General features: G+C 53.3%; 1 protein-coding gene across 2 annotated transcripts; it reads right to left on the bottom strand.

Annotated features, from left to right (window-relative positions):
* Window positions 1–8409: 8409 nt before the first annotated feature.
* On the bottom strand, window positions 8410–17662 carry Pkdcc (protein kinase domain containing, cytoplasmic). 2 transcript variants are annotated; one of them, XM_005005058.4, is made up of 7 exons: window positions 16942–17652; window positions 12974–13096; window positions 12142–12413; window positions 11445–11524; window positions 11113–11220; window positions 9438–9611; window positions 8410–9297 (listed from the first exon to the last, which is right to left on the bottom strand). In XM_005005058.4, the coding sequence occupies exons 1-7, from the start codon at window positions 17563–17565 to the stop codon at window positions 9212–9214; spliced, it is 1467 nt and encodes a 488-aa protein (XP_005005115.2). In that variant the 5' UTR covers window positions 17566–17652; the 3' UTR covers window positions 8410–9211. The 2 variants fall into 2 exon arrangements, with proteins under 2 accessions (XP_005005115.2, XP_063085408.1); XM_063229338.1 differs by lacking the exon at window positions 8410–9297 and having other exon boundaries at window positions 9463–9640; window positions 16942–17662.
* Window positions 17663–23135: the final 5473 nt, after the last annotated feature.

The raw sequence follows: 23135 nt of genomic DNA on the forward strand, positions 1-23135 counted from the left end.
TGATGGGGTCAGAAAGCAGAGGTGTCGGTGTGGGTGGGTTAGCCTTTGTGGGCTTCTCAGGAAAGTCTTGGGGTCCTACCATAGCTGAGTGCCAAAAAAAAAATGTTGTTTGCAGATAAGCTCACTTGTTTGAGAGGAAAGTCTGCCCTCTGGTGCTGTCAAGGAGGGAGCTGTTTCAGAGGGCAAGGTGAGAGCAGGACTCAGCGGTGAGTCTCCACCCCAGTGTGTGAGCACAGGCTGGGCCCAGGCGTGACCTCAGTCATGCACGTGCACCCCACATGGTGGGACATGTGTGCCGCCGCCTGGGCTCTGGAGGCTGCAAGGCCATGCTTGGAAGAGTGTGGATCTGCTGACTTGGCAATACAGGGTGGGGGCTGGGCCACATCTGGAGGGGAGGGGAAAGAGCCCCCAGTGGCTGGGCTGTGGAGGGGCTTGCCAGCCCTGCAGCCCCGTGCTCCCCCGCCCCTCCCCCCAGCCTTAAGAGCAGTGTAATTCTCCTCACGTTAAAAGTAAACATCTGGCAGCATCTGCAGTGCCCAAAATAAACTAAGAACTAATAGGAGGCATTTGTGACCTCAGCAGGTCCTGAATAGAGAAAGAAAGGGGCGGGTCACTATGTGGAAACCAAAAGAGCTACTTGGGGGAGGCTGGACTAGCTTTTTTATTGATTGCTGATTAACTGGTCAGTGCACAAGCTTCTAGAAGAGCCTGCTGATGCAATTTGCCATGATTTCACAGGAACAGGGACATTACATCATCTCTGTGGGCCCAGATAGTGTATCAGGGGCTCAAAATTATGGTCAGTCCTGGGCTGCCAATTATACTTTACTGTAAGGACAGGGTCAAGTATCCAAATATCCCAGGATAGTGGGAAATCTGCTTTGACAAAGCCACTAGGGTCACTGCAGAGAGAAGTATCATTTTCCAGAAGTAGTGATTACCCGGACTCCCTTCAGAAGGATCGGAAGCAGGTGCCAGTGCGGCAGCAGGTAAGATCTCTCCATGAATGTGGTACCAAAGGTCCTGCCAGGGATAGAGAGGGAGGGAGGCAAAGAACAGAGAAAGAGCATAGTAGGTGGGGACCTCTCTCTCTCTCTCACTGTGTGTGTGTGTGTGTGTGTGTGTGTGTGTGTGTGTGTGTGTGTGTGGTGCTAGGATGAATCCAGGACCTAGGCAATGCTCTATCGTTGAGCTACATGCCTGGTCCAAGATAGCCATATCTTCACGCCTGTCTTCTGAAGATGTGCAGTGGTGCCAGGCAAAGCAGTGGTGTCAGGCTAAATAGTGACAAACATCCTGGCTTCTGAGTCTGACTGACAACAAGCTGGAAACAGCCTGGGACTGGCTGGCACCATGTGACAACTGTGAAGGGCTGAAGGATGAAATTGGGCATATTTGAACAGCATCAAATCCATTCCTCACAGCCACACTTAATGTAAGTGACAGACGGAGAAACAAATTAATACCACAAATATTGCCAGCCTTCATGCGCTTACAGGAAGAATCCCCCCAGCTAGAGCTGGGTTCCCAAGCTTTCCGTGTTCCAAGGACTACTCTGCCTCGTCACCCTCATCAAGTACCACAGTGGTGCAGTATGTGGGGCAGGACAGGAGCAGGAGAACAGGGAAATCAGGCAGCTGGCCAGGGCATCAGAAAGGGGTTTTATGCTAAGACAGCACAAACTGGGTGCCAGCTGTCCAAATCCAATTTGTAGGCATGCTCTGTTTGGCCCACACAGGTCTTCACTTTAATTTTGAATTTGAACTAGTGGCCCCCAAAATACACAAATTAGGAGGATCACATAAAGCTGAGATTCCCCTGAAATACCTATGCAGTCACGCCCAGAGGGCTCCAGGAAACACCACTCCCTGGGCTGCTGGCTCCTATGGTTATTTGTGATTTCAACTTGTCTATTAAGGCAGCAACTGCTTTTTGCATATTACAGAGTTAGTGGGGTTGACTTTCCCCAAGTCTAATTGAAATGAAGGTTACACAATGAAATGGAAAATTTTGGTCTTACTTTTTACTTTAGGTAAAAAGATTGAGCTCCTCCTTCAATACATTAAACCATGATTTGAATAAAACAAAGTTTTATTAATGAAACCTCATAACTTGAGAAAGACACTAACTAGTTTGTCATCCTTGCAAAAGGATTGGCTCTGTATCTTTTCTTCCAAATCTTTTCTACCTTCATTTTTGCATAGTTACATACGTGGGTTTCTATCCTGCTTTGTTCCTTTAACACCATAATTTCCACTTTTCCACCAGTTACCATAAAATTATCATTTATTGTGATTCTAAATAATGTAGCAAGGAGCAGCTCTGTGTTTTTAAGTCTTCTCATATTTAAATTATTCATTCAAAATGTATTTTTAGAAGCACCATGACTGTTCTAAACAAAGATTCAAGCATTAAAGAGTTAATCTGGAAGTTCCTAACCCGAAAGTGCCCTCTAGAAATCTCTTCATCTCAGCAAATTGTTGGAGAGGCTATAGGGGAAAAAAGGGTGATTTCAGCATATGTGACAGGATTGTGGGTAAATTTTTTTTTAAAATTTCAGCATGTGAAGTCCATTCCAGGAATAGCACTATCTTGAGACCCAAGTCAAATAGTCCTAAATGTGTTAAGCAGAGGTCTGTGTTTAAAGAAGAAACTCATTTGCTCTTAATAATTGCAAAAGGCTGCAGAGCTCAACTGTGGAGTCAGAAGAATCCACACAGCATCAAAGAGTAGTTCAAAAAGATACAGGAGGCTGAGATACAAGACAAACTGTCTTTCTCAATTACAGTATCTCTGCACCCTAAGTACAATCGTCATTTCTTAGAACAAAGGCTGCCTTTAAATTTTTTTTATTGATGGCAAAAAAAAAAAAAAAGGCTAAATAAGACCAGAACATTTGAAGGTAATTTATATCCTATATACAACCTAAAGAGTGGTGTAAACAAGGTGGTGTGTCATAAAATGAAATGTGATACAGATAACCCCACTCCTCCCTTCTGTACAAGTTCAGATGCAACCAGTGCTTTAAATCTCCAAGCAATGGAAACCAAAGCCCAATATACACTTATTTTTATTTGCCTCTCCACTCCCTGCCAACCCTCTGGAGCTAATAAATAAGATCAATATGGAAGGGAAGGAGAAAAGGTGAGTCTTTTCTTGAAATTGACCCCTGTGTGGAGCTGTTAAAGGCACCAGAGGAGGCTCTGGGAAATGGCCCGCCAGTTTTGTTTGGGCACCAACTAGTCAAAGGAAGCTCTAAGGGCAGGATTATGGAGCACTTGAGCAAACTCCCCCTCCTGTGGAAAGGCAGCCTGCCTTTGCCAATGAGAAACCAGCCTCCCTAATCTACTAGAGCTCTCTGAAGGGTCAAATAAGTGTACGGATAAGGGGGACAAACAGTAGGCACAATGTATTTACACTTTTCAAGAATCCCTGGAAAGTGCCACAGCAGAGTCGGTGGAAGTTGAGTCACCATGGGAATGGGGAGAATGGGAACAAACAGGGAACTGGCTTAGTAAGAAATACAAAATAAGGATACAGCGGTCTTTCTGGGCAGCAGGCTTCTGGGGGGCCCTCATATGCCTGGGGACCAGGCTAACTGGCCCACAGTGACATGAGATGGGACCATTGAGTCCATTTGCTTTCACGGTTAAAGGTGGAAATTGGCCTCATGTCTGCATAGTCACATCTCACAGACTGTCTTGTCGCATTTGTCTATCATTGTGACATCTCCAGTGACACTGTGAACTCCTGAAAGGCAGGGAGCATGTCCAGTATACCAGAATTTATTATAGCAGCTATGTCGAGAAATATTTCCTGGCCAGATCAGTTAGGAGAAGAGAGAATGTGTTGAACACTTTTGGTTTGATGATGACCTTGAGTTTTTCCACCTAGGGAAATACCTACAAAGGGTCGTAGGCTGCAGAAGATGCAGGAGGCTTGTGGGTGGCCAAAGATGTTCAACTGGGTCAAAAGCAGCTCAAGTAAAGCATTAAGTATAAAGAAGATTTCAGTGTTACCTTGTTTTTATGATGAAGAGCAAATAAATCAGTTTGGACAAAAATGGTAAAAAACTTCACTCTTGAGGCTGACAGATTCAAAGCTTTCAGTGCTATGACATGACGTCTTCATTATTACCCTCCTCCAAGAACGTTTTAAGATACTTTCCCCCTAACGCCATGGACTTTGAGTAGCACAGATACGCTGTATATGTGTTTATGTCCTATGGTGCTTTGGAGGGCCCAAACCTTCTGCAATATCTAATATTTTTCACCATGCAATAGCCAAGGCTTTTCCTCCTTGGGGTTAATGGTGGCTATTCAGAGTTCATGATGTAGGTGACTCCCCTGAAGGTTTAGGTCCAAAGTGTTACTTCGAACAGAACAACAAATAGCTGAACACCTAAGAATGGACTGGGGTGGGGGGGGGGACAGATGGACAAAAAGGAAGTCTCCCCTGGCCCTCATCTGAAGACAAAGCAAGGCTCAAGCATAGAGTTGGGGGTGTGCACCCCTCTTCTCTCCTCCACCCTGCTCCTCTCTGCCTTCAGGGTTGTTGGCTGTGGAACTCACATCAAGTTCCTTGGCCCTCTGCCTTCCAGTTGGTTTTGAGCTGGACAGGAGATCAGGAGGAGAGAGGAAGGAGAATATAATCAGAGTACATCCTGTCTGTGTGCCTCGATCGTTTCTCTTCTCTAGTTGGCTCTCTCTACTTAACTCCGTCAGTGCTCTCCTTCGAGGTTTTAATGACAGCTTCTACTCCCCTGCCTTGGGTAGAGATGACAAGAACTCAGTCTCTCAGGTCTCCAGTTTGCAGCACACTATTCATAGTCACCCCCTGTGCCTGCCAATTTGCCAATGTATCTTATATTCATTCTGATGTTTCCTATTGGGACTTGGATGACAGAAGAGGGAGATCTTGTCACCTCAAGAGAGACATTCTGGGGCAGGAATGCAGCCAGAGGAAGGTATGTGAGCGGATGCTGGGTTGGGTGAAGCAAGAGGCAAGGGGCCACATTCTGGAAGACAGGAGGCTACAAGGGCCGTGCTTGGAATAGGGTAGGAGAATGAACTTCCCGTCAGTGGGCAGGGAGCCTCTAGAGCTTCCGAGGTAATATTAAGATGGACCTTGGTCCATTGTTCCCCCTCAGAGCAGCAGTGGCAGGCCTTGAACTTGTCATTTGTTTGCTGAGATTATAGGCATGTGCTCCTGGGCCTAGCTCCAGGTCAGGTTTTTAGAGCCACGCTCGCTCTTTGAGGATGATGCCAATGAGGTGAACCTGGTGTCCTTCAATTGCCTGTGTGGCTTCCCATCAAAGACAGTTCTTCTTGGAAGCAGTGGTGGGTGTGAGCGGATAATTGGTCCTGCAGGTTCTGTTGATTTTCAGGGGGATGTTGCAAAGGCTGTGGTGATGGGGTGCAGCCTTCTAGATGCAGTCTGGGGTTGGAGCCTGGCTCTTCAACTTCCTGGGCCACCACCCACCTCCCAGTTGTCATCAGGCTTATGTGAGAAAGTCACACAAAGGCAGCCATGCCTGGCTGGCAGCCAGTTGCAGCCCAGCCCTTTATCCTACCAAACCAAGTCCTGTTACATTTGAAGACCACCAAGTCTTCTCTGGCTCTGCCTTGGAAGCCAGGGGTGGGGGCAACCAGGTCTCGTACACTCTGGGCTCCAGAAGCCGTTGTCATGGATGAGGGATGGATGGGCACTTTATCCTGAGGTCTCCTAATACCATTTTCTGCTTTCTTGTTAATCCTCTTCCTTCTCTGCCATACACTCAGCTCCCAGGGCACTGACCTGGAGAGCCAGGCCCACCTCCCCTGGTCAAGGGCAGTGCTTCCCGTTGGGGGCGGCTGGACAGGCAGAGACACTGTAGCTGTGCTCTATGCTCAGTAGATCCAGCTGTTTTTCCAGGCAGGTCCCAGAGGAACACTGTTCCGAGAAGATCCTTATGCACATAACCTCACTGAATTCCCATAGCCTTCCCTCGAGGCAGATATTGTTGATCTGAAATTTGCAGATGAGGAAACAGAGGCTCAGGGGAGTTCTCACAGCTGGGTAACACAGTGTCCAGTGTTCTTGCCTGTCGGTGTCGCTCCCGGCCGGCAGGAAGAACACACGACAAATTCTGACGGTGTGCAACCTTGTCTTTATTTGTCTCCGCGTGGGCCGCGCGAGGCCTCTGCTCTGCCACCAGTCCTTTCTCACCGGTGGACTTCCTCTATCTCTCTCTGTGCTTCTCTCTCGTGGCGGGAGAGGCACTCACTTTTATAGGGTAACAGTGGCCAATCAGTTCAAAGCGCGTGATGCGGGCTGATTGGCTAACATCAGTTGTTGCTAGGCAGACTATCTTACAGAGCGGGTTGTTTAAGTCGCCAGGGCAATCAGGGGGCAGGAAGCAGGCGCCAACTTGGCTCACTCGATGGGAGGGGTAATTTAGCTCAGGCTTTGCCTTTTCCTACAGGCCGCATGACCGCCGCGCATGGTGAACTAGCGCTGGCTCCCAACATCTGCCCACTTCTGCCTGGCCCCAGAGCCTCCCTAGCCCTCTGTGTTGCACCCAGAAATGGAAAGTTCTCTCAGGAGACAGGTGGCTCCTGTCGATGACCTTCCCAGAGGAGGAATGACTGTTTCAGGCCTGTACACTCACTGTCCCTGTCCTTCTGGGCACTCCACTGCCTTTCTGCTGCCAGCTGCAAATGCCTTCTGCTGCCAGGAAGAGGTCCCTGCGTGCGTGGTAAGGTGCACACTTGGAGGGAGCTGTCTACTGTCCCTTCGGCTGCTGTTGGGCGAGTCTTTCTACAAAGACTGCCGCATGGACGTCCATTTTAGTCTGTCACCCACTTAGAGGAAGACTAAGAGTCTCTAACTAAGATTCCTCTGCCTGCCATCCTGTCCCTGCACAGGTGTCCTTCCAGGCTGGCTGGGAACGGCCCTTGGATCAGCCTGAAGCTGTGATGTGGGCTGTTGCTTTCAGCTGGATAAAGCAGGAACAGTTGAACCTGAGGCCAGAGCTAGGCCCCTGATAGGTGTTCTTTCTCTCTGCTTCTTTCCATTTTGTCCACAAGCCTGCCCTCTGGAAACTTCTCCAGTCTGATGTTAGTCTGGATTCACCTTAGTCTTCTGTTTTTGCCTGGATCCTTGGGGCTCTCTGTTGATTGTAACTGGTCTTTCTCTCTGGACTGTGAGACCCCACTGATTTTCTTGCCTTAATCCCCTCCCCTCGGGTTCTCATCAATTCTGGCACTTCCCTAAACTCAGCTTGATGACATGGTTTCTTCTGCCCTCAGAGCGCCTCAGGCTAGATGACAGTTGGAAGATAACAAGGGCAAAGCAAAAATCTAATTCTCAGTGTCCTGGGGTGGGCAGTATATGTTGCAGCGGTAAATGTAGCCCTTGTAAACTGAGCTCCCTCTCAGCAGAATGAGGGCGGAGGGTGCTGAGTGTGGGAGGCTTTCAGGTGGTCTGTGAGGTTCCACGGAGCCTCCTGCTGTCCTCCACTGTTACCAGAAACAAGACGTAGGGTGTGTGACCTGGGCTGGCAGTGGTGTGAGCTGCAGCCTGGAGGGTCCCAGCGGGGCATGTGGTAAGGACTCCAGAGCCAATGCCAGCTCCTTCCTCAGAGCCACAGGGACATCCTGCATCTGAGAAACAGCACCAAGCACATCTGCTCAGGAAGAAATGAGTTCTGAGATAAAGCTGGTTATTCTTTTTTAAACCCTCAAAGGCTTAAACTCTTTGAGGACATTCTGAAATTCAGTCAAATGTTGAGTAGGAGAGAGCACGAGGGGTTTTAAGTGAGATCTACACTGGTTGGCGGGGCTTTCTCTAGCCTTGGTGTCCTCTTGAACTTTTGTTTTTGGCTTTGGGCAGCCATATGCTCCTAGAACTTCCTTGCTGAAATTCAGGAAGTGGGCTGGCCTTTCCATAGTTGTTCATTTCTCCCTGCTCTCCACATACTTCAGAGAAAGGTGCACGAGCTTGTGGAGGGCTGGCCAAGCTTGTGCAGAGACAAAGGTGACCTGCTGGAGGTTACTCGGGGTCTCCTAGTGTCTCTGTCCTCAACTATATATTTCCCCAGCAGTTAGTGGAGGTGGCTAGTATCCTGCCCAGGGGCTGTGATTCCTTTGCATAAGAGATGCTGGGATGTGTTAAACTGGAAACCTTCATGGGAAATGGGATTCTCTGTGTCTTTTGTTGGGTCTTGATGGGGAGGGCCAACGTGGGAAGCGGGTGCCATGGAAGTGGGACTGGAAGACACATTTTGGTGTCTTTAGTGTTTGCCACTAGAATTTCACTCCCAAAGTTCATCATCCTCCAACCTGTGTGCATACACACACTCGTGGGCTTATGCACAAATACGTAACTTAGGATCAGTATGTCGCAGCCCAAGAAAAAGGCCGAGAAGAGTTTTTGCCTTGAAAAGTCATTTTATTAACTGATTTATTTTTTTTTTTTACAAAAATAAACAATTTAATGAACAAGAAGCATAAAAACTTCTGGATATACAAACTCCAGGATGGGGGAAGCCTGGTTTTGGCTGCTCTGTGGCTTTCATTGAAAGCAAATGAGGCAGAAAGGCCCCAGCCTCACCCCCACCCCAGGTCCTGGCTCAAACAGCAACCTGCTCCTCCTCTACCCCAGTCTTGGCTCATTTGGACATGTGTGCCCTGGCTCCTGACCTCCAGGATGGCCTGGGAGCATCCTCTGTCAGGGGGCCAGAGCCAGCGTCTCCGGGAACGGGCTCACCTACATCCTGAAGCATCCCCCACGCCAAGTCTCCTGAACAGAGCTAAGCTGAAAGGACATTCTGTGACCGATTGTCCTCACGCAGTCCCGGCCTGCCGCGGCATGTGCAGCAGTCACGGCAGGGCTTTGGCTACATTCTCATACTATGAACACAGTGATGGGGCTGCCCATGGAACGGTCCCAGTTCAGACCAGCCTAAGCCTGGCTTGCACCCCAGAGCACCAGACAGGCCATCAGCCCCTCAACCACCGATTCCTGGCCTGGGGGCCAGCAGTCTCAGATCTAGGCTGGTAAACTCACATTTTAACATTTTGCATTATTGCACGTTTGTCCTGGTCACGTCAGTCTGTCTGGGATGTCAGCACTGTCTGCAGAGCTTCCCAGGTGACATGCATGTCACTCCCACTGGAGGCAAGCCCAGCTGGTGAGGGCAGTCAGCTGGTTGGCTGAGTCCCCACATAGGTCAGCCAGGGGCCCTCACGTAGGTTGTTTTGCTGGGATCAGGGACCACATGGCTCCATCCAGTCTTGAAAAAGACCAGCTTCCGACCTGGGGCAGAGGTGAGAGATAACAGGTATGGATGCTTCTGTCCCAGGAGGCAGGGCCACTCTCCTAAGGCTATCCCTACCTGTCAACCTCTAGGGAAGTCCGGCTGCCTCTCTCACGGTGCCTTTCTCCCTCTGGCTCACCTGTCCAGGTGGTCTGGTTGGTGACCACAAAGGCACTGCACTGGGCATGGCTCTCACAGACGTCCACAGCCTCAGCCAGGTTGAACACAGACAGGAGGCAGCCGCCATGGTGGTAGGATGGCCAGCACCGGTAGTCTTCCTGTGGGATGGTGCTCTCTGGGATGCGCTGGTACTCTAGCAGTGGGAATGAGCAAAGGAAAGACCTGTACGCCCAGGGTGAGCGCCCAGGGTGAGCACCGAGGCCACTTGTTGAATGAGGCTACAAGACTTATTTTCTAAGTGAAGGTTGATGCTCAGCACTTCTACCATGGAGATGCAGGCAGCCACTGCTGTTCAAACTGGGTTACTCATCCATTTAAGACCAAGCCCATACTCAGCACTGGGGAGAAGTGGGCACAGGCAAGTGGCAGACACATCCACAGAGCCACCAGCTGTCCAACTTGGCTGCTGAAGTCAGGGCATTTTAAACATGCAGAACCGGGCTTCTCAAACATATGCATCAGAATCCCTAGGGATTCTTGTTAAAAGGAGATTCTGATTCAGAGGTCTGGGTGGGCCCCGAGAACCTGTATTTCTAACCTGATTCTGACCCTGTGAATGTGCAGATCCCACTTGGAGCTGCACAGTTCAGAATATCCTCAGCCAAACTTTCTCCTGGCCTTGAGGAGATAGGTTAGGTTAGCTGCTTAGATAGGCCTGGGGGCAGTCAGGGGGTTCTGGGGTTAAAGGCACACAAATGCACGAGAAATGTGAAACATCCATGGCTGGATTGTTTTTGGGAAGAGGCTGAGCTGTCCCTGTGATTCAAAGAGAGCTACAGAGGCTCTGAGGACGCTTTGCAGTCAGGAAGCGGCTCTTCGGAAGGCCTCTAGTTCACCCCGTGCTTCCCATTGCTCGGGGAGCCCCAGTTTTGGGCTGATCATACGGCAGCCCTGGGCCCCTGGCCACCCCGCCCTCCAGCCTCCTTCTCCTGCCAGGGGCTAGACCAAAGTCCAGTGCTGGCTGTGATTTATGGCCCCATAAACTACGTCCTCAGGGACAGAGCCAGCCATTGTTCACCTCGTTAAACTTTATTTACAGGGCTAACGAGGGCTCCCCCACCCCTAAGACTGGCCAGGGCTCCCTGAATACAGAGGTTGCCCACCACTGTCCCCTGCCAACCACAGCTAAACCCAAGGGTTTCTACAGAGGGACCACAGCTGGTAGCCAGTGGCTAAAATCCTCCTCTGCTTTGGAAGAGCCTGTTTTGGGGCTGGTTTCAGTGTGAGGCCCCTTGCACCTCCAATTGCCCTCCTTGCCCCAGGAGTACAGAGGAAGGAAAGAGAAGTAAACATACATTGTGTTCCAGCTGTGTAATAGGAAGTGTGCTAATTGCTTTTACACACCTCACCTGTCACTTAATTCCCAAAAGAACTTTGTGAGGGAATACCGAACCCAGTCCACAGATGAGAAAAATGAGGCTCCAAGAATAAATCGCATAGCCCCAGAGGGTAGAATAATATAGTTGCTCTAGCTGGGCCAGAGATGGGACCTCAAAATGAAGGCTCAACAGTCTTTGTATCATTCCAAGTGAGCCCATTAGACAGATCCATTGAACAGATGGATCCCTAGAGAGACACTGTGACATTCAGCCTAACTGTTCCCCGCCTCCTGGTTCCCTGCTGGGGCCACTCACCAGCACTGCTGCTTGCTGAGGAGTTCTGTAGATACTGCCCACTCCGGTACAGGTACAGCACTGTCTCCAGCTGGGTCAGGGTCTCGTCCACCCCCCAGGTGAGCTCTCCTGCAGAGTGCGGTGTGTTATGACAAGTTGCCTGGGTTCCTGCCTTCAGCAGGTCCCAGCTGCCTCCCCTCCTTCCCTCCAGGGCCTGGCCTCCTTCCCTGGTGGCCTGGGGAGGGACTTTCCTACTTAATGCTGGCCTGGACAGTGATGATTTCTGATCATTCCTGACCTTACTCCTGCTGGGCGATGGCCAGGTAGTGGGAAGCCGAGGACGGGAGGCTCACCTGAGGCATTGACGATACTGTCCAGCAGAGGCCGCAGGGAGGGTGGGGCACTGTGGGGCAGGAGGTATGTGAAGAAAAACCTGTGGCAGAGAAGAACCAGGGGCTCAGGGACACAGTGTCTGGAGTCACATCCTTCTCTGACTCCAAGCCTCAGGCCAGGGAGCCTGATTCTGCAGTCCCAGCGGCTAGGCATACCCCAGGGCATACCAGACTTAGGGAACAAGTCTGGACCCAGCTATGTTCAGTTACTTTACATCAAACTGAGACCCAAGACCTGTTTCTCTCTTCTTCCTTGATGTCCAGCCCACGATGTCCCCAGGCTGACCCCTAGCATCAGAGGAGTCCCAGAATTGGGGTTTCTCAGCTGTGAGGAGCTTCAAAGAGGTCAAGGGCCCGATGGGAAGGGACAGAGCTGGTCCCACCAGCCTGAGGCCCTGAGGCCAGCACTATTTTAAGAAGCCTCCAGCTGCCACCCTCCAACTCAGATTCTCCTTGGAGCTGTCTATTTTTAGCTTCACCCTCAGAAGCCTGAACATTCCCTCTTAACTGGGCGGCAGGAACCTTTCTCTGCCCCTGGGGCTCCCACGGCCAAGGTTGAGTCTGTGCCCTCTCTGAACCCTGCGCTGGCTTCCCTGAGCTGTGCCCTTCTGGGCCCCCCTGCCCTCACTGGGGCTCCTGGGTGGGTAGAGCAGGTCACCTGTAGGCATTGTAGAGGTTCCGCTTCTCATTCATGCCCTCACACCAGCCCTGGGCGGAACAGGGCAGGGTGAAGTTCCTTGCTGGAAATTCAAGTACACAGTCGGTGTTGCTTGTACACGGCGTTTCCTCCACACGTGCATCATCCAGGTCCGTTACCTTCAGCTCCCCATCCACAAGGACAAACTGCCTCGGGCGAAAGTCCAGCAGAGTGACTGAGCCCAGCGGGGAGTGGGCTAGGTGGTGGAGGAGGCGGCCCAGGCTAAGGCAGATCTGAAGAAAGGCATGGGGCTGGGTAGGCCCGCAGACTCTCCAAGAGCTCCCCTTTGGGGCTGCAGTCTTAGCTCAGGGGTCAGCCTTTCTGTTCCCTAAGCCTCAGTGCTCAATGAAGGTGAGCCCAACAGCTTTCAAGAGGATATTAATGACTCTAACTGATTAACCCACAGGCTGGCCTGACCCTACAAATAATATGGAGTCGGTGGCAAATAGCAACAGGAGATATCAAATCTTTTCCCCTGAGCTGCATCTTGAGAGTTTCAGTTCAGCGAACAGAGACAGAGGAAGGGCTGAGCTGACCTTAAGGTGACTTGTGGTCCCAAGAGATGGGCCCTCCTGCAGTGGCATGTGCGTGTGGAGTGTGGTAAGGACAGCAGGGCACAGAGTGCCAAGCTCCTCTGCGTCTTGCTTCCTTTTTTAACCTTTTGGCCAAGGGCCGAGGCAGCCTGCGCCTTGCCTCCCTCCCTCGTGCTCTGCTGAGGAGGAGTCCAAGCTGCTCTGGAAGGCTGGCCTTCTAAGGAGAACCATCCCACTCAGGAGCCCTCCTCCCTGCTCACTCGGAATCGATCCTCCCAGGAAGTCTGCAGCAGCTGGATCATTTCCACAGGGGCGCCCAGCTCCGTGATGGTGGTCAGTGTGTCCGGGATGTCCTCACTGTCCTGGTAGCAGTAGCCATAGAGCTGGGGGAAACCCAGGGCAGGTCATTAGGTCACAGAGTGGGGGCGGGGATAGAGAAGGGCTCTGCCCCTCAGGCCATCCCCTAGGTCTTTGCTTCAGCTGAGGACAGCTAGAAATAGAGGGCGTTGCCTGAGCAGTCTGCCCTCTCTCCCCAAGCCAGAGTTCCCACTGAGTCCATCAGCCCTCTACCTCTTGCCTTTCAGGGATATGGGCAGGCGTGGCCACCATGTGTTAAGCAGGTGGCAGGCACTGTGCTGAACACACTACATGCAACATTCACTTCTTACAGTCACCCTAATGGGCACGATGGGCTATTACCTCTAATTTCAGGTGGGGAAAGTGATTCAGAGAGGTTAAGTTGCTTGCACAAGTTCACACTACAAAAAGTACAGCAGCTAGGATATCAGCCGGGCTGATGAGATGCCACTCATACTCAACAGCCCGGTCCTTCCAAGAATACTGTTTGCTGTGCAAAGCCAGCGCTTATCACACCTCCCTTTGGTTTCCATCCCATAATATTTCTCATCATTCCCACCTTCTCGTAGCTTCATTTTTGTTTTGTGTGGGGCTTGCAGGAGGAAAAGCAAAAAGGCCAACCCTGGGAGTTCCCTGTGTATGTGGGTGGATGATGTGACAGGGGGCACTGGTAGTGAGCGACAGCTCTCAGGGAAGATCAGTTTCTTGGGGTACAGTCACAATGAGCTGCCTACCCAGTTTCATCCAGGGGAGGGGTCTAGTACCACCCAGCTGGAGAGAGAACAGCCTGATACTGTCACTCACACCCTACACCAGTGGCCACAGGGAACCAGCAGTTCAAGCCTCAGAATGGGCTCCAAACAGCTAGCACCCCGGGGGGCACGTACACAAAGGCTGAGTTGTCCAGTCCTGACTAGAGAGGGAAGAGCTATGCGGTGGAGGGGTGGCAGTGGGGGGGCACTGAGCCGGCAGGCTAGATGGCCTTGCACACTGTCACCCCTCCAGCCAACACTGACGGTGTTCCCAGCCGGCTGCAGGCCCTCATGTGCGCCCTTTCCTCCTCAGGAAGGAAGGAATGTTTCTACAGTGCTCTTTCCCTGGAACCAGCTGTCCCTGTCCTGCCACAGGACGGAAGGCACAACTCCACCGACTTGGGGAATCAGGGGACAGTTCTGGGCACCCTCTTTTTTCTCTTTCTCTTCTACCCAACCCCCATCAGCCCAAGGAGGCCCCAGACCTGGGTAGGGTGGGGGGAAGGTACGGGGAGCAGCCTGGAGCCTGGTTCTCATTTTCGTGCCCAGAGTCTGAGCCTTTGTGGGAAACTTCTGAAGGTTATTAAACACCCGGAGGTCGTTAAATGCGCTGTTAACGAGGTATTAATCAACACCCCTCAGGAAAAAATAAAAAGACACCATTAACCCCCCCAGGAAGCGTGAGGCTGAGCATTTCAGTCACATCTTTTGTTTGTCTGGCAGAAGAAATACACTCTAGCATGATCAGAATCTGGGCTGGAGCAGGCCTGGGCCCCATCTGAGGCCTGGAGCCCCTAGAATGACCTGGGGTGGGGGGAGACCCTCGGGCCTCTGACCCTGGGTTATAGAGGCGTTTATCATGTGAGGGATTGCCTGTGTGCATGTGTGTGTGTGTGCATGCATGCATGTGCAGAGATGCACGTGTAAGGTAAGATGGAGAGGCTCACAGACGACAGAAAAATCTCACCAGACAGTCCCTTGTGACCAAAACACATGCGGAGCAGTTCCCTGTAGGCCATGCATTTGCTATTAGAGCTCCCAGATTCAACTCTGGGCAGCCCAGAGTAGGGGAAGGAGGCTCGTGGCCTGGGGGACTGGGAGCTCCAGGAATGTTCTCTTGCTCCTCCTCAGTTCAGCAGCTAAATGATCATGAAGTTTTACATGATTAAAAAGTATTGAAACAACACGATTTCTACTACCAGCCACACTGGTGCTGAAGCATCTGGAGCAGGGGAGCCACACCGTGGGCTTCCCTAAATATAAGGGTGGCACAGCCCATAGCCCAGGAAGATAGAAGCACAGTAGCTTGGGGTCCAAGGGGTCAAGTACCCTAAAAGCAGCTCCTGAGACACAACGGGGGAACCCTCAGTTTTCTCCTTTTGTGAGGACTCTAACTACTTTAGCAACTCTTATGTTCTGAGTAGCTAATTGCAGCCTCTGACCCTATAAGAATGTGGCCAACCCCAGACAGGCCTTGCCTTGGTAGGGGAACACTTTTCCACTGGCATTCTTTTCCTGTGATGCCCTCAGCACCGGGAGCTGGACATTACAGATGAGGACCACTCTGTGGTAAGTTGCTGGGGGGCTAGTTGGATGACTGTCAGGGCATTTGGTGAGATCAGCGAGGAAGTTTCTGAAGACATAGAAAGGCACCTCCGGAGATCAAACCTGTCCTACTAGAGGAGGTCCTAAGTCAATGAATTAACAATATCCTGCTAAGTCATTCAAGATTGCACCACCCCTTCAGAATCTGGCTGACACCCCAGCATTTCCAGAAAGTTCCCAAGAGTCCCTGGGAAATGAAGAGAACAAGATCCTCCCAGTAAGAATGGACACGGAACCAGATGCTCCCTGAAACTCTGGATACAGTGTCAGCCGTTAGCCAGATGTAACCAAACACAAGGTCAACTGTGCCCAACCTCCTGCCACCAGTGTAGGACCCTGTCAAGTGTCTGGCCATGCAGGGGATGTCCAGGGGACATGGATAGTCACCAGAAGTAAAAGTAATTTTCTGGCCTATCTCTTATTCTGAATTGCCCACCCATCTCTCCAGGCCTGGGGACCTGTCTCATTCCTGAGGAAGGAGGGGACAGACACCAGGGTTTCTAGGCAGTTCTGCTAGGCACAGAAGGGTGAGTGAATCTGAGTGGCCTGAGAGGTGGGAAGTGTGGACATGATTTGTTACAGATGTCTACAGAGACCCTAAGTTCACCTGGCCAAGAACAGTCAGAGATTTCCCTCTCTGTCTGCTCAGATATGTGCAAAGGGAACCGTTTTTCTCCTCCTAGGCAAACTCAAGGACAGAGGCCAGGAAGAAAGGAAATGAGGTGTACAGCGGCAGTGCTGGGATTTTAAGAGCCCAGCTTTAAGTCCTGCTTGGAGAGGACAAACTAAAAGTCTCATCTCCCTCTACCCCCTGCCACATGGACAGGGAAGGTAGGAAACTGGGTCTCTGGCTTTCTCAACTTTCCAATCTGTTGGCCAAACACATTCCCACATTCAGACCCTTAGGCCCTCTGTCCACTGTTTGAAGACACTAAGGCCTCCCCAGTGGTTCAAGTGGGGAGCCCTAGGGTGAGCTTTAGGAAAGACTGTATATTCTTGTCAACTTTCCTACTCATTGCCTATGGCTTTTGGGTGCGGTGAGTACTTTCTGGGAATGACACCTGTCACACGGTCCTTTCAGCCCTTCTCAACCCATTGGAAAGTGAAAGAAATGGGGTTCAGGTTCCATCAAGAAAGGGAACCCTGATGCTTGCAGCGGGCAGCTGACTCTGGTAGAGATGCTGTACAGGGTCTTGACTTGAGGTAATTTTGGTTTCAGGTGTTCAGTACCCTAGCTCCAGCTAGGAGAGGGATTCCAGATTCCAAGCCACTGTCTGAACCCTGGAGTTTTGGACCTTCCTATCCTAATCTCTGTCTTTAAAGGATGTGTTTAAACTGAGAAATCCAGAGAGTCAGATTGGCACAGTGGGAAGCCACTTAGTGTGGGTCTCAGCCTAGTTTAACCAGGGCATAAACATTGGCAGTCCGTCTCTGAGACCAAGGGGGTTCTTCCAGCCCGAGGAACGGGCCGGGGCGCTCCCAGACAGAGCCCTTTCGGAACCCCACCCTCGTACCTGCAGCACGTTGGGGTGCCGCAGCCGCTCCAGCAGCACCATCTCCTTGAGCAGCTTGTGGGCCGCCAGGCGGTAGCAGCCCCTCCGCGCTCCGAACTCGCGCACGCAGCTGCCCAGGTCGTGGCCGCCGAAGTCCACCGCCTTGAGCGCCACCGCGGCGCCGCCGGGCAGGCGCACCCGGTACACCGCCTTGGTGTAGCCGGAGCCCACGTACTGCGCGCCGGACACGTTGCGGAGCGCGGCGCAGCCCAGACGCGGGCCCGGGCCGGGGGCTCCCGCGCCGGGAGCCGGGGGCCAGCCGGGGGCGCCGTCGGGCGGGGGCCGCGCGCGCTGCAGGCCCGGCCCGCCCGGAGCCAGGTCCATCAGGCGCCGCCGCTCCGGCCGGCCGGCCCCGCGCCCCGCGCCCCCGCGGGAATAGCGCTGCACCTCCTCGTAGCGCGCGCGGATCTGCCGGGCCAGCTCCCCGCGGGCCCCGCGACGGCCCGGGCCCGGGGCTGCCGAGGGCGCGGGGGGCTGGCCGGGCCGCGGGGGCTCGGAGCCCGGCGCGAAGAGCACGTTGAGCACGGAGCCCAGCAGGAAGGACGCGCAGACACCCGCGGCCACGGCCGCCCGCCGGCGCCGCATCGCTCCCTCCCCCGCGCCGCCCGGCCCGGCCCGCCCGGCCCGCGGCTCAGGCTCCGCGGCGGCCCCCCGCCCGGCGCGCGCGCATGGCCCCGGCGGCCCCGGCCCCGGCCCCCGGCGCGCGGCGCATCGGCCTGACACTTGCCTCCCGCCGCCCTGCCCCCGCCGCCTAAGAGGCCGGAGCCGCCCCCGCGCAGCCCCGCCCCGGCCCGGCCCGGCCCGGCCGCGCTCCGCCCCGCCCCTCCGGCCGCCGGCCCGGCCCTCCGCGCTGACTGACGGCGGGACCTCCCCCGCCGCCGGCCCGGCCCGGCCTGGGGAGCGCGCGGAGGCGGCCCGGCCGGGAGCGCGGCCGGGAGCGGGGAGGGGGCCGCGGCGGCGGCGGAGCTGGCCGGCCGGCGGGGAGAGCGGACGCGGCCGCGGGCAGCGGCTCGGGAGGGGCAGCGGCGGAGGCCCGGCGTGGGGATCGCCGCGGTGCCAGGGCTGCCTCGCGGGACCCGGGCGCGGGCGATGCGCGTGGGTCTCGCCCCTCGCGGCCGGGGCTGCGGTGGCGGCTCGCGGTCCAGCCCGGGGTTCTGGGTTGGGGTGAAGGGAGGCGGGCGGGGCCGGTCCGGCACCTGCGATCGCGCGTGGGACGGGAACTCTGGGCTCGGAGGAGTAACCCTGAGCTTCTAGAGATGCCCTGCACCTCTCCTTCTATACCATCACTTGTGAGATTTCTGATTGTCCTTGTCCCGCTCAGAATGCAGCTACGGGTGACCCTCCCTCCTGCAGATCCCCAAGGTGTGACGAGTCAGCCACGGAGCACTAACAATATGCAGAGTGCACTTGTGCCCACGCACACCTTTGGCTGTGTGCATCGGTGTACCCGAAGGGGCCACCGTGTCCCAGGAAGGGAGCGTGTACCGTGTAAGTTGGCGCGGACTCCACCAGAACGGCCGGTCCCTCCTCCTCCCTCCCTGATTGCATCATTAGCGCTAATTGAGGAGCTTTCACACGCCAGTGCTTCAGCTGTTTGGAGTGAGCTCCCCGCTCCAGGGAGAGAGGAGCCGCCGCCCCTCCCCCTCGCGCTCTCCGCTTCCCTACCGCCTCGGCCTGTGTCCGCGCGTACAGCTCTGGGCACTTCCTTCCCCGCTACACGGGTTAATCTCTCCCCGCCTGCAGTGTCAGGGACTCGCTGGGGAGGGGTATCCAGAGAGAGGGGATTTTCCCAAAAGATCTGGCATTCCTACTAAACGCAGGACCTCTGTGGTTAGGAAGGAGACAGAATTTTCTGCCCAATTCTTTTGGACATGGAAGGAGGGAGGACAGGGCCAAGTCCTTGATCATCGGCCTATGAGCCCACTAAGGTTGGTCTTCCAGCTCTGACTTCTTAGTCTAAGACACAGCGAGTGGTGGCCCACGCTAACTTTGCAGTCACAGGAAAAGCAGGGTGCGGGAGGCTGAGATTCCCTTGAGAGCTTTGGGCTTGGCGGAGTCCAGAGCCCAGTCTGTTCCTGTTTAGCTTCCCTGCCTTGTGCTGGCACATGGCTGAGGGTGTGTGGGGTGTGTGTGTGTGTGTGTGTGTGTGTGTGTGTGTTGGTGGTGGTGGTGGTGGTGGTGGTGATGGTGATGGTGGTGGTGGGGCGCTGAGCAGATGCCCTCCCCAGCCCTCCACCAGATGTCTCTGGTCTAATTAACTGTGCTGGGAAAACCAACCTGGGTTTGTAAACACAGCTACTGACTAAAGTCAACAGGGAACAGCAGCAAACAGCAAACATTTCCCTCACACTCAGCCCCTGTCCAATTCAGCCCCTCCCCCCAGGGGAGGGGGAGTGGGACCAATGGAGGACCCCCTGCCCTGCTGAGTCAGCAGAAGCCTGTCTGTCTCTGTGACCCCGATACGGCTGCCATTTCCTTGCCTGTTCCAGGGTCTCCTCTCCTGCGGAGGAACAGAAATTTCTGGGAAGAACAGTTGCCATCCTAAGATAGGCTGTGTCCTCCTTCCAAAGATTTTTTGATAAATAGGAGCACCTACTCAGCCATCCATCTCAATGGGCTAGGAAGCTAATGTGGAGAGAAAGTTCCTTGAAGAACTTTCTTTGGGGCCTACCTTGCTTTTCTGTTTTGGAGAAGTCTCTGGGGGCAGGGCTTGGCATCGCTGAGTCTCAGCTCAGAGCTAGTGAATAGGACGTCAACATTGTCAAGTTCATTACACATCCTGTAGGTATTATAATAACATGTTCTGAAATTAGATTCTTATTCCTATGATATCTCTGCCAAGAGCCAATGTGTCTGCTATGGTTTGAAAGTTCAATGCACATAAGGGCCAGAGAAACAGGCCTTTATGTAAAGTATACACGATGTGCATAGAGGCTCATTAAGCAGGAGCTTTACCCACAAGAACAAAGGCATTTCAGCTGTTATCTTCCATGCCCACCTTCAGATATCCTGGCACATAAGATATGAGATGGAAACAGGTTTCTGGCTTCTGAAACAAAGGGGTTTATCTTCTGAGCAGAGTAGAGTTCCTGAATTGGCAATTCTTAAGTAAATTTTGCTTGTTTGCTTTTTTTCGTTTGGTGCCACCCAAGAAGTACAATCATTTTGAAAAATTGAAAGGCATGAAATACTATGGTATGTTACTGCAGACTCCCAGTATATGTCTGTCCATGCACCTGAAGTCCAGGCAAGGTCCACGACCAAGGCCTCACAGGCCAGAGTGGGCTCAGGGTCCGTGGTGCTATTTTCATGCTAGCACCTTTATCCCAGACACTCTTCCGTCCCCAAGAATGCCTCAGGCCTCAGACTGGTGACCTGTGCTTGTATGATAAGGCTCAGGGCTTTGGACCTAGGATATTTCAAAACACTGACTTGGATATGAGTGCTTGGGAAAGAAGCAGATGGCCCAGACTCCAAAATGCTATATTTCTTTGAAAGTGTCTCCTAGATACCTTCTTGCCACGTGTGGTCAGGTTGTCCCGGCACCTGGATTGCAGTGCAGAATGGTATTGACCTCTGGCAGCCTTCTGTACTGAACCCCTTTCCTTCCAGCCTGTGTCTCTTGCTCAAGAAACCTGGAGGATAAACTGAACTGGCCCTGAGGCCTCTTAGCTGATCACAGCCCTCTACCTAGCCCTGTACTGCCCTTATCATTTTTCTGTGGAAAAGTCAAAGACCCTGGCCTCCTGCCTGTGCTTCGCCTGATGGCTGCTCTTTATCTACCTGTTCCCATCAGTGCTGTCTGTCCCACTTTCTCCTTGAAATGTCCTCTTCCAGCCTTTACACTCCATCTTCAAGGTCTCCTAGAAAGCAGTGAGTTAGAGCTAAGGCATCTGTAACTGGGGTACACTGATCTGGAGTCTGGAGGGTTGTATGCTTGGCGTTCTGTGGCTTTATTTTCTTTAAAAGCTAGGTACTTGGAATCAGATTCAGACTCAGTTGCATTTCCTGGGGCAAATCAGTCACCCTCTCTCTGTTAATTTTCTCCTTTAGGATATGGGATTCAGCTGGGCGGAGGGTCACATGCCTGTAATCTCAGTACTCTGGAAGGCTGAAACAGGAGGATGGCAAATGGAGGCCCAGCCTGGGTACACTTAGGAAATTAGAGGGCCAGGGATATAGCTCAGAGGCACATTCCTGTTTGGCAAGTGCAGGTCCTGAGTTTGATTCTTGGTACTAAAAAAAAAAAGTGCGTGGTGATGTAAGGGTGCCTTCTACATCTATCACATAAAGCTGAGTGGATAAAATGGGAGAAAAAAGCTTGGCATAGGATAAGCCCTCAGTCTAGTATGTGTAATATGTTAGTAGTATTAGTAACTTTAAACAAATAAACATCTGTGACAACATGTTAGGCAACTTGGTTGGCTGTAACTCTGCCTAGAGGCAGAAATGACTTGAGCCACTTTTTGTCCTGGGTCCCGCTGGTGAAATCTCTCCGCCTCCTGGGCTGTCTCTGGACCTGGAATTTGTACTTTTTCCCAAGTCAGCAAACTAGCAATTGATCAGAGCTGGGGAGGTGGCCCCTCTGTCCACTGCCCCTTGGTGAACTACGGAGGGAAGGCCGTGGCTCAGAGCCCAGGCCCCGCCTCCTAAGGCGCAGTGGCCAGCAGCAGGGGCGGGGCGGAGCCGCCCTCTGCCTTCCCCGCCAAGGCACAGGGGGCGGAGCCTGACTCCAAAACCGAGGGGAAGGGGCGGGGCCAGGCTGCCTGCTCCTCCGCCCCCACCTCCCCAGGTAGGAAGTGAAGTTGACATTTCCAAAATATAAAAAACAGATGATGAAGGTCAGGTTTCCTACACTGGAGAGCGGGAGCCCCAAGGCAGAGTCCCCAAGAAATTATCTTAGAGGGGTGGGAAGAGGGAGGGGAAGGGACAGAGAGAGGGAGAGAGCCAGAGAGCGAGACCAAGATGCAGAGACATGGAGACACCCCCTCCCAATTCCGAGAAAGGTAATCAGACAGCGAGAGACCCAGGGCTCAGGAGAGACCCTTCCTGGTCTCTGGAAAAGAGTTTAGTTCCCCTCTGTGGATCTCGGTCTGGGAACATGAGCCGTCTCAGCTTCATGACCCTTGTCGCCCTTCCTGAACCCAGAAACCAAATACTCGGTGGGCTCCCAGAGCTCCCCCAGCTGGGCCTGTACTCTGTCTTCCTTCCCCTGAGCCTGTGTGACCCAGCGGGTCCCCTTGGTCTCCTTCCTGGGCGGGCTTTTTCCTGCCTCCTCGCCCTTCCTCGGTCTCAGCACTGCCTAAAGAGATGCTCTGTGCCCCTTGCTCCTTGTGTGTATGTGTGTTTTTTTGTTTTGTTTTGTTTTTTGCGACTGGTCTCAAGGGCTGGTCTTGAGCTTGCTGGTGTAGCCCAAACTGGCCTAAAACTCCCGGATGTCCTCCTGACTCTCCCTCCTGAGTGCTGGGATTACAGGGGTACATCACCACGCCCAGCCCCCTTGCTCCTCCTCCCTATTTGCTGGTCTTCTAAAATGTGTGTCTCTTCCTTCACTGCTTGTTTTGATGACAGGACTGGTGGGTGGGTGGGTGGGGCTGGGAGGTCCCTCTGTTGGGTAGCACCTGTGAGGGCTGCCTGGGGCTTGGGACCCTTCCCTGAATGGAGACTGCCTGTGGGGGCTAGAGACAGAACAGCAAAGCTGAGCCTCAGGGCTTCTGTTCGCTGGGAGGATGGAACAGCAGGTACAGGGGTGGAGAGTGGACTGTTGGGTCAGTGGGAAAGAAATGGCTCTGGGCAGCAGGGTGGTGGAGCAGAGGCCTTTCTCTTGGTCCACAGGGGAAGGACTTGGAACCTAGGGGCAGGTAGGGGCTGGGAGAGAGGAGCATACCTTCTCTGACCAATGTACCTGTATGGACAGCAGGGCTTTTCTTCTAGTCCATGGTCAATGAGAAGGAAACAAGTCTTTCTGAGCAGCCTCGGAGCTGCAGTTCGGAAAGCTCTGAGAAGAGGCCACAGAGAAAGGGCTGCTGAGTTGCTGCCTCTGCCACCTCTTCTAGGAGGCCCTCAGGGCTCAGGCCCCAAGCAAGGCTGCTTTTATAATGAGACCTTGGCCCTGCTTCTGCCCTCCAGAGCATGGCCGAAAAGATTCACCCCAA

The sequence above is a fragment of the Cavia porcellus genome, unplaced genomic scaffold (genome assembly GCF_034190915.1).
Source record: "Cavia porcellus strain 051 isolate PalLab524CR breed Dunkin Hartley unplaced genomic scaffold, mCavPor4.1 scaffold_1, whole genome shotgun sequence".
NCBI lineage: Eukaryota > Metazoa > Chordata > Mammalia > Rodentia > Caviidae > Cavia > Cavia porcellus.

Coding starts and splice junctions, on each gene's coding strand:
- Pkdcc (XM_005005058.4), bottom strand. CDS start 17,565: ATGCGGCGCCGGCGGGCGGCCGTGGCCGCGGGTGTCTGCGCGTCCTTC. Junction 12,414..12,973: donor CCTGGGAGGATCGATTCCGA/GTGAGCAGGGAG, acceptor GCCTTTCTTCAG/ATCTGCCTTAGCCTGGGCCG. Junction 9,612..11,112: donor CTCAGCAAGCAGCAGTGCTG/GTGAGTGGCCCC, acceptor TCCCACTGCTAG/AGTACCAGCGCATCCCAGAG.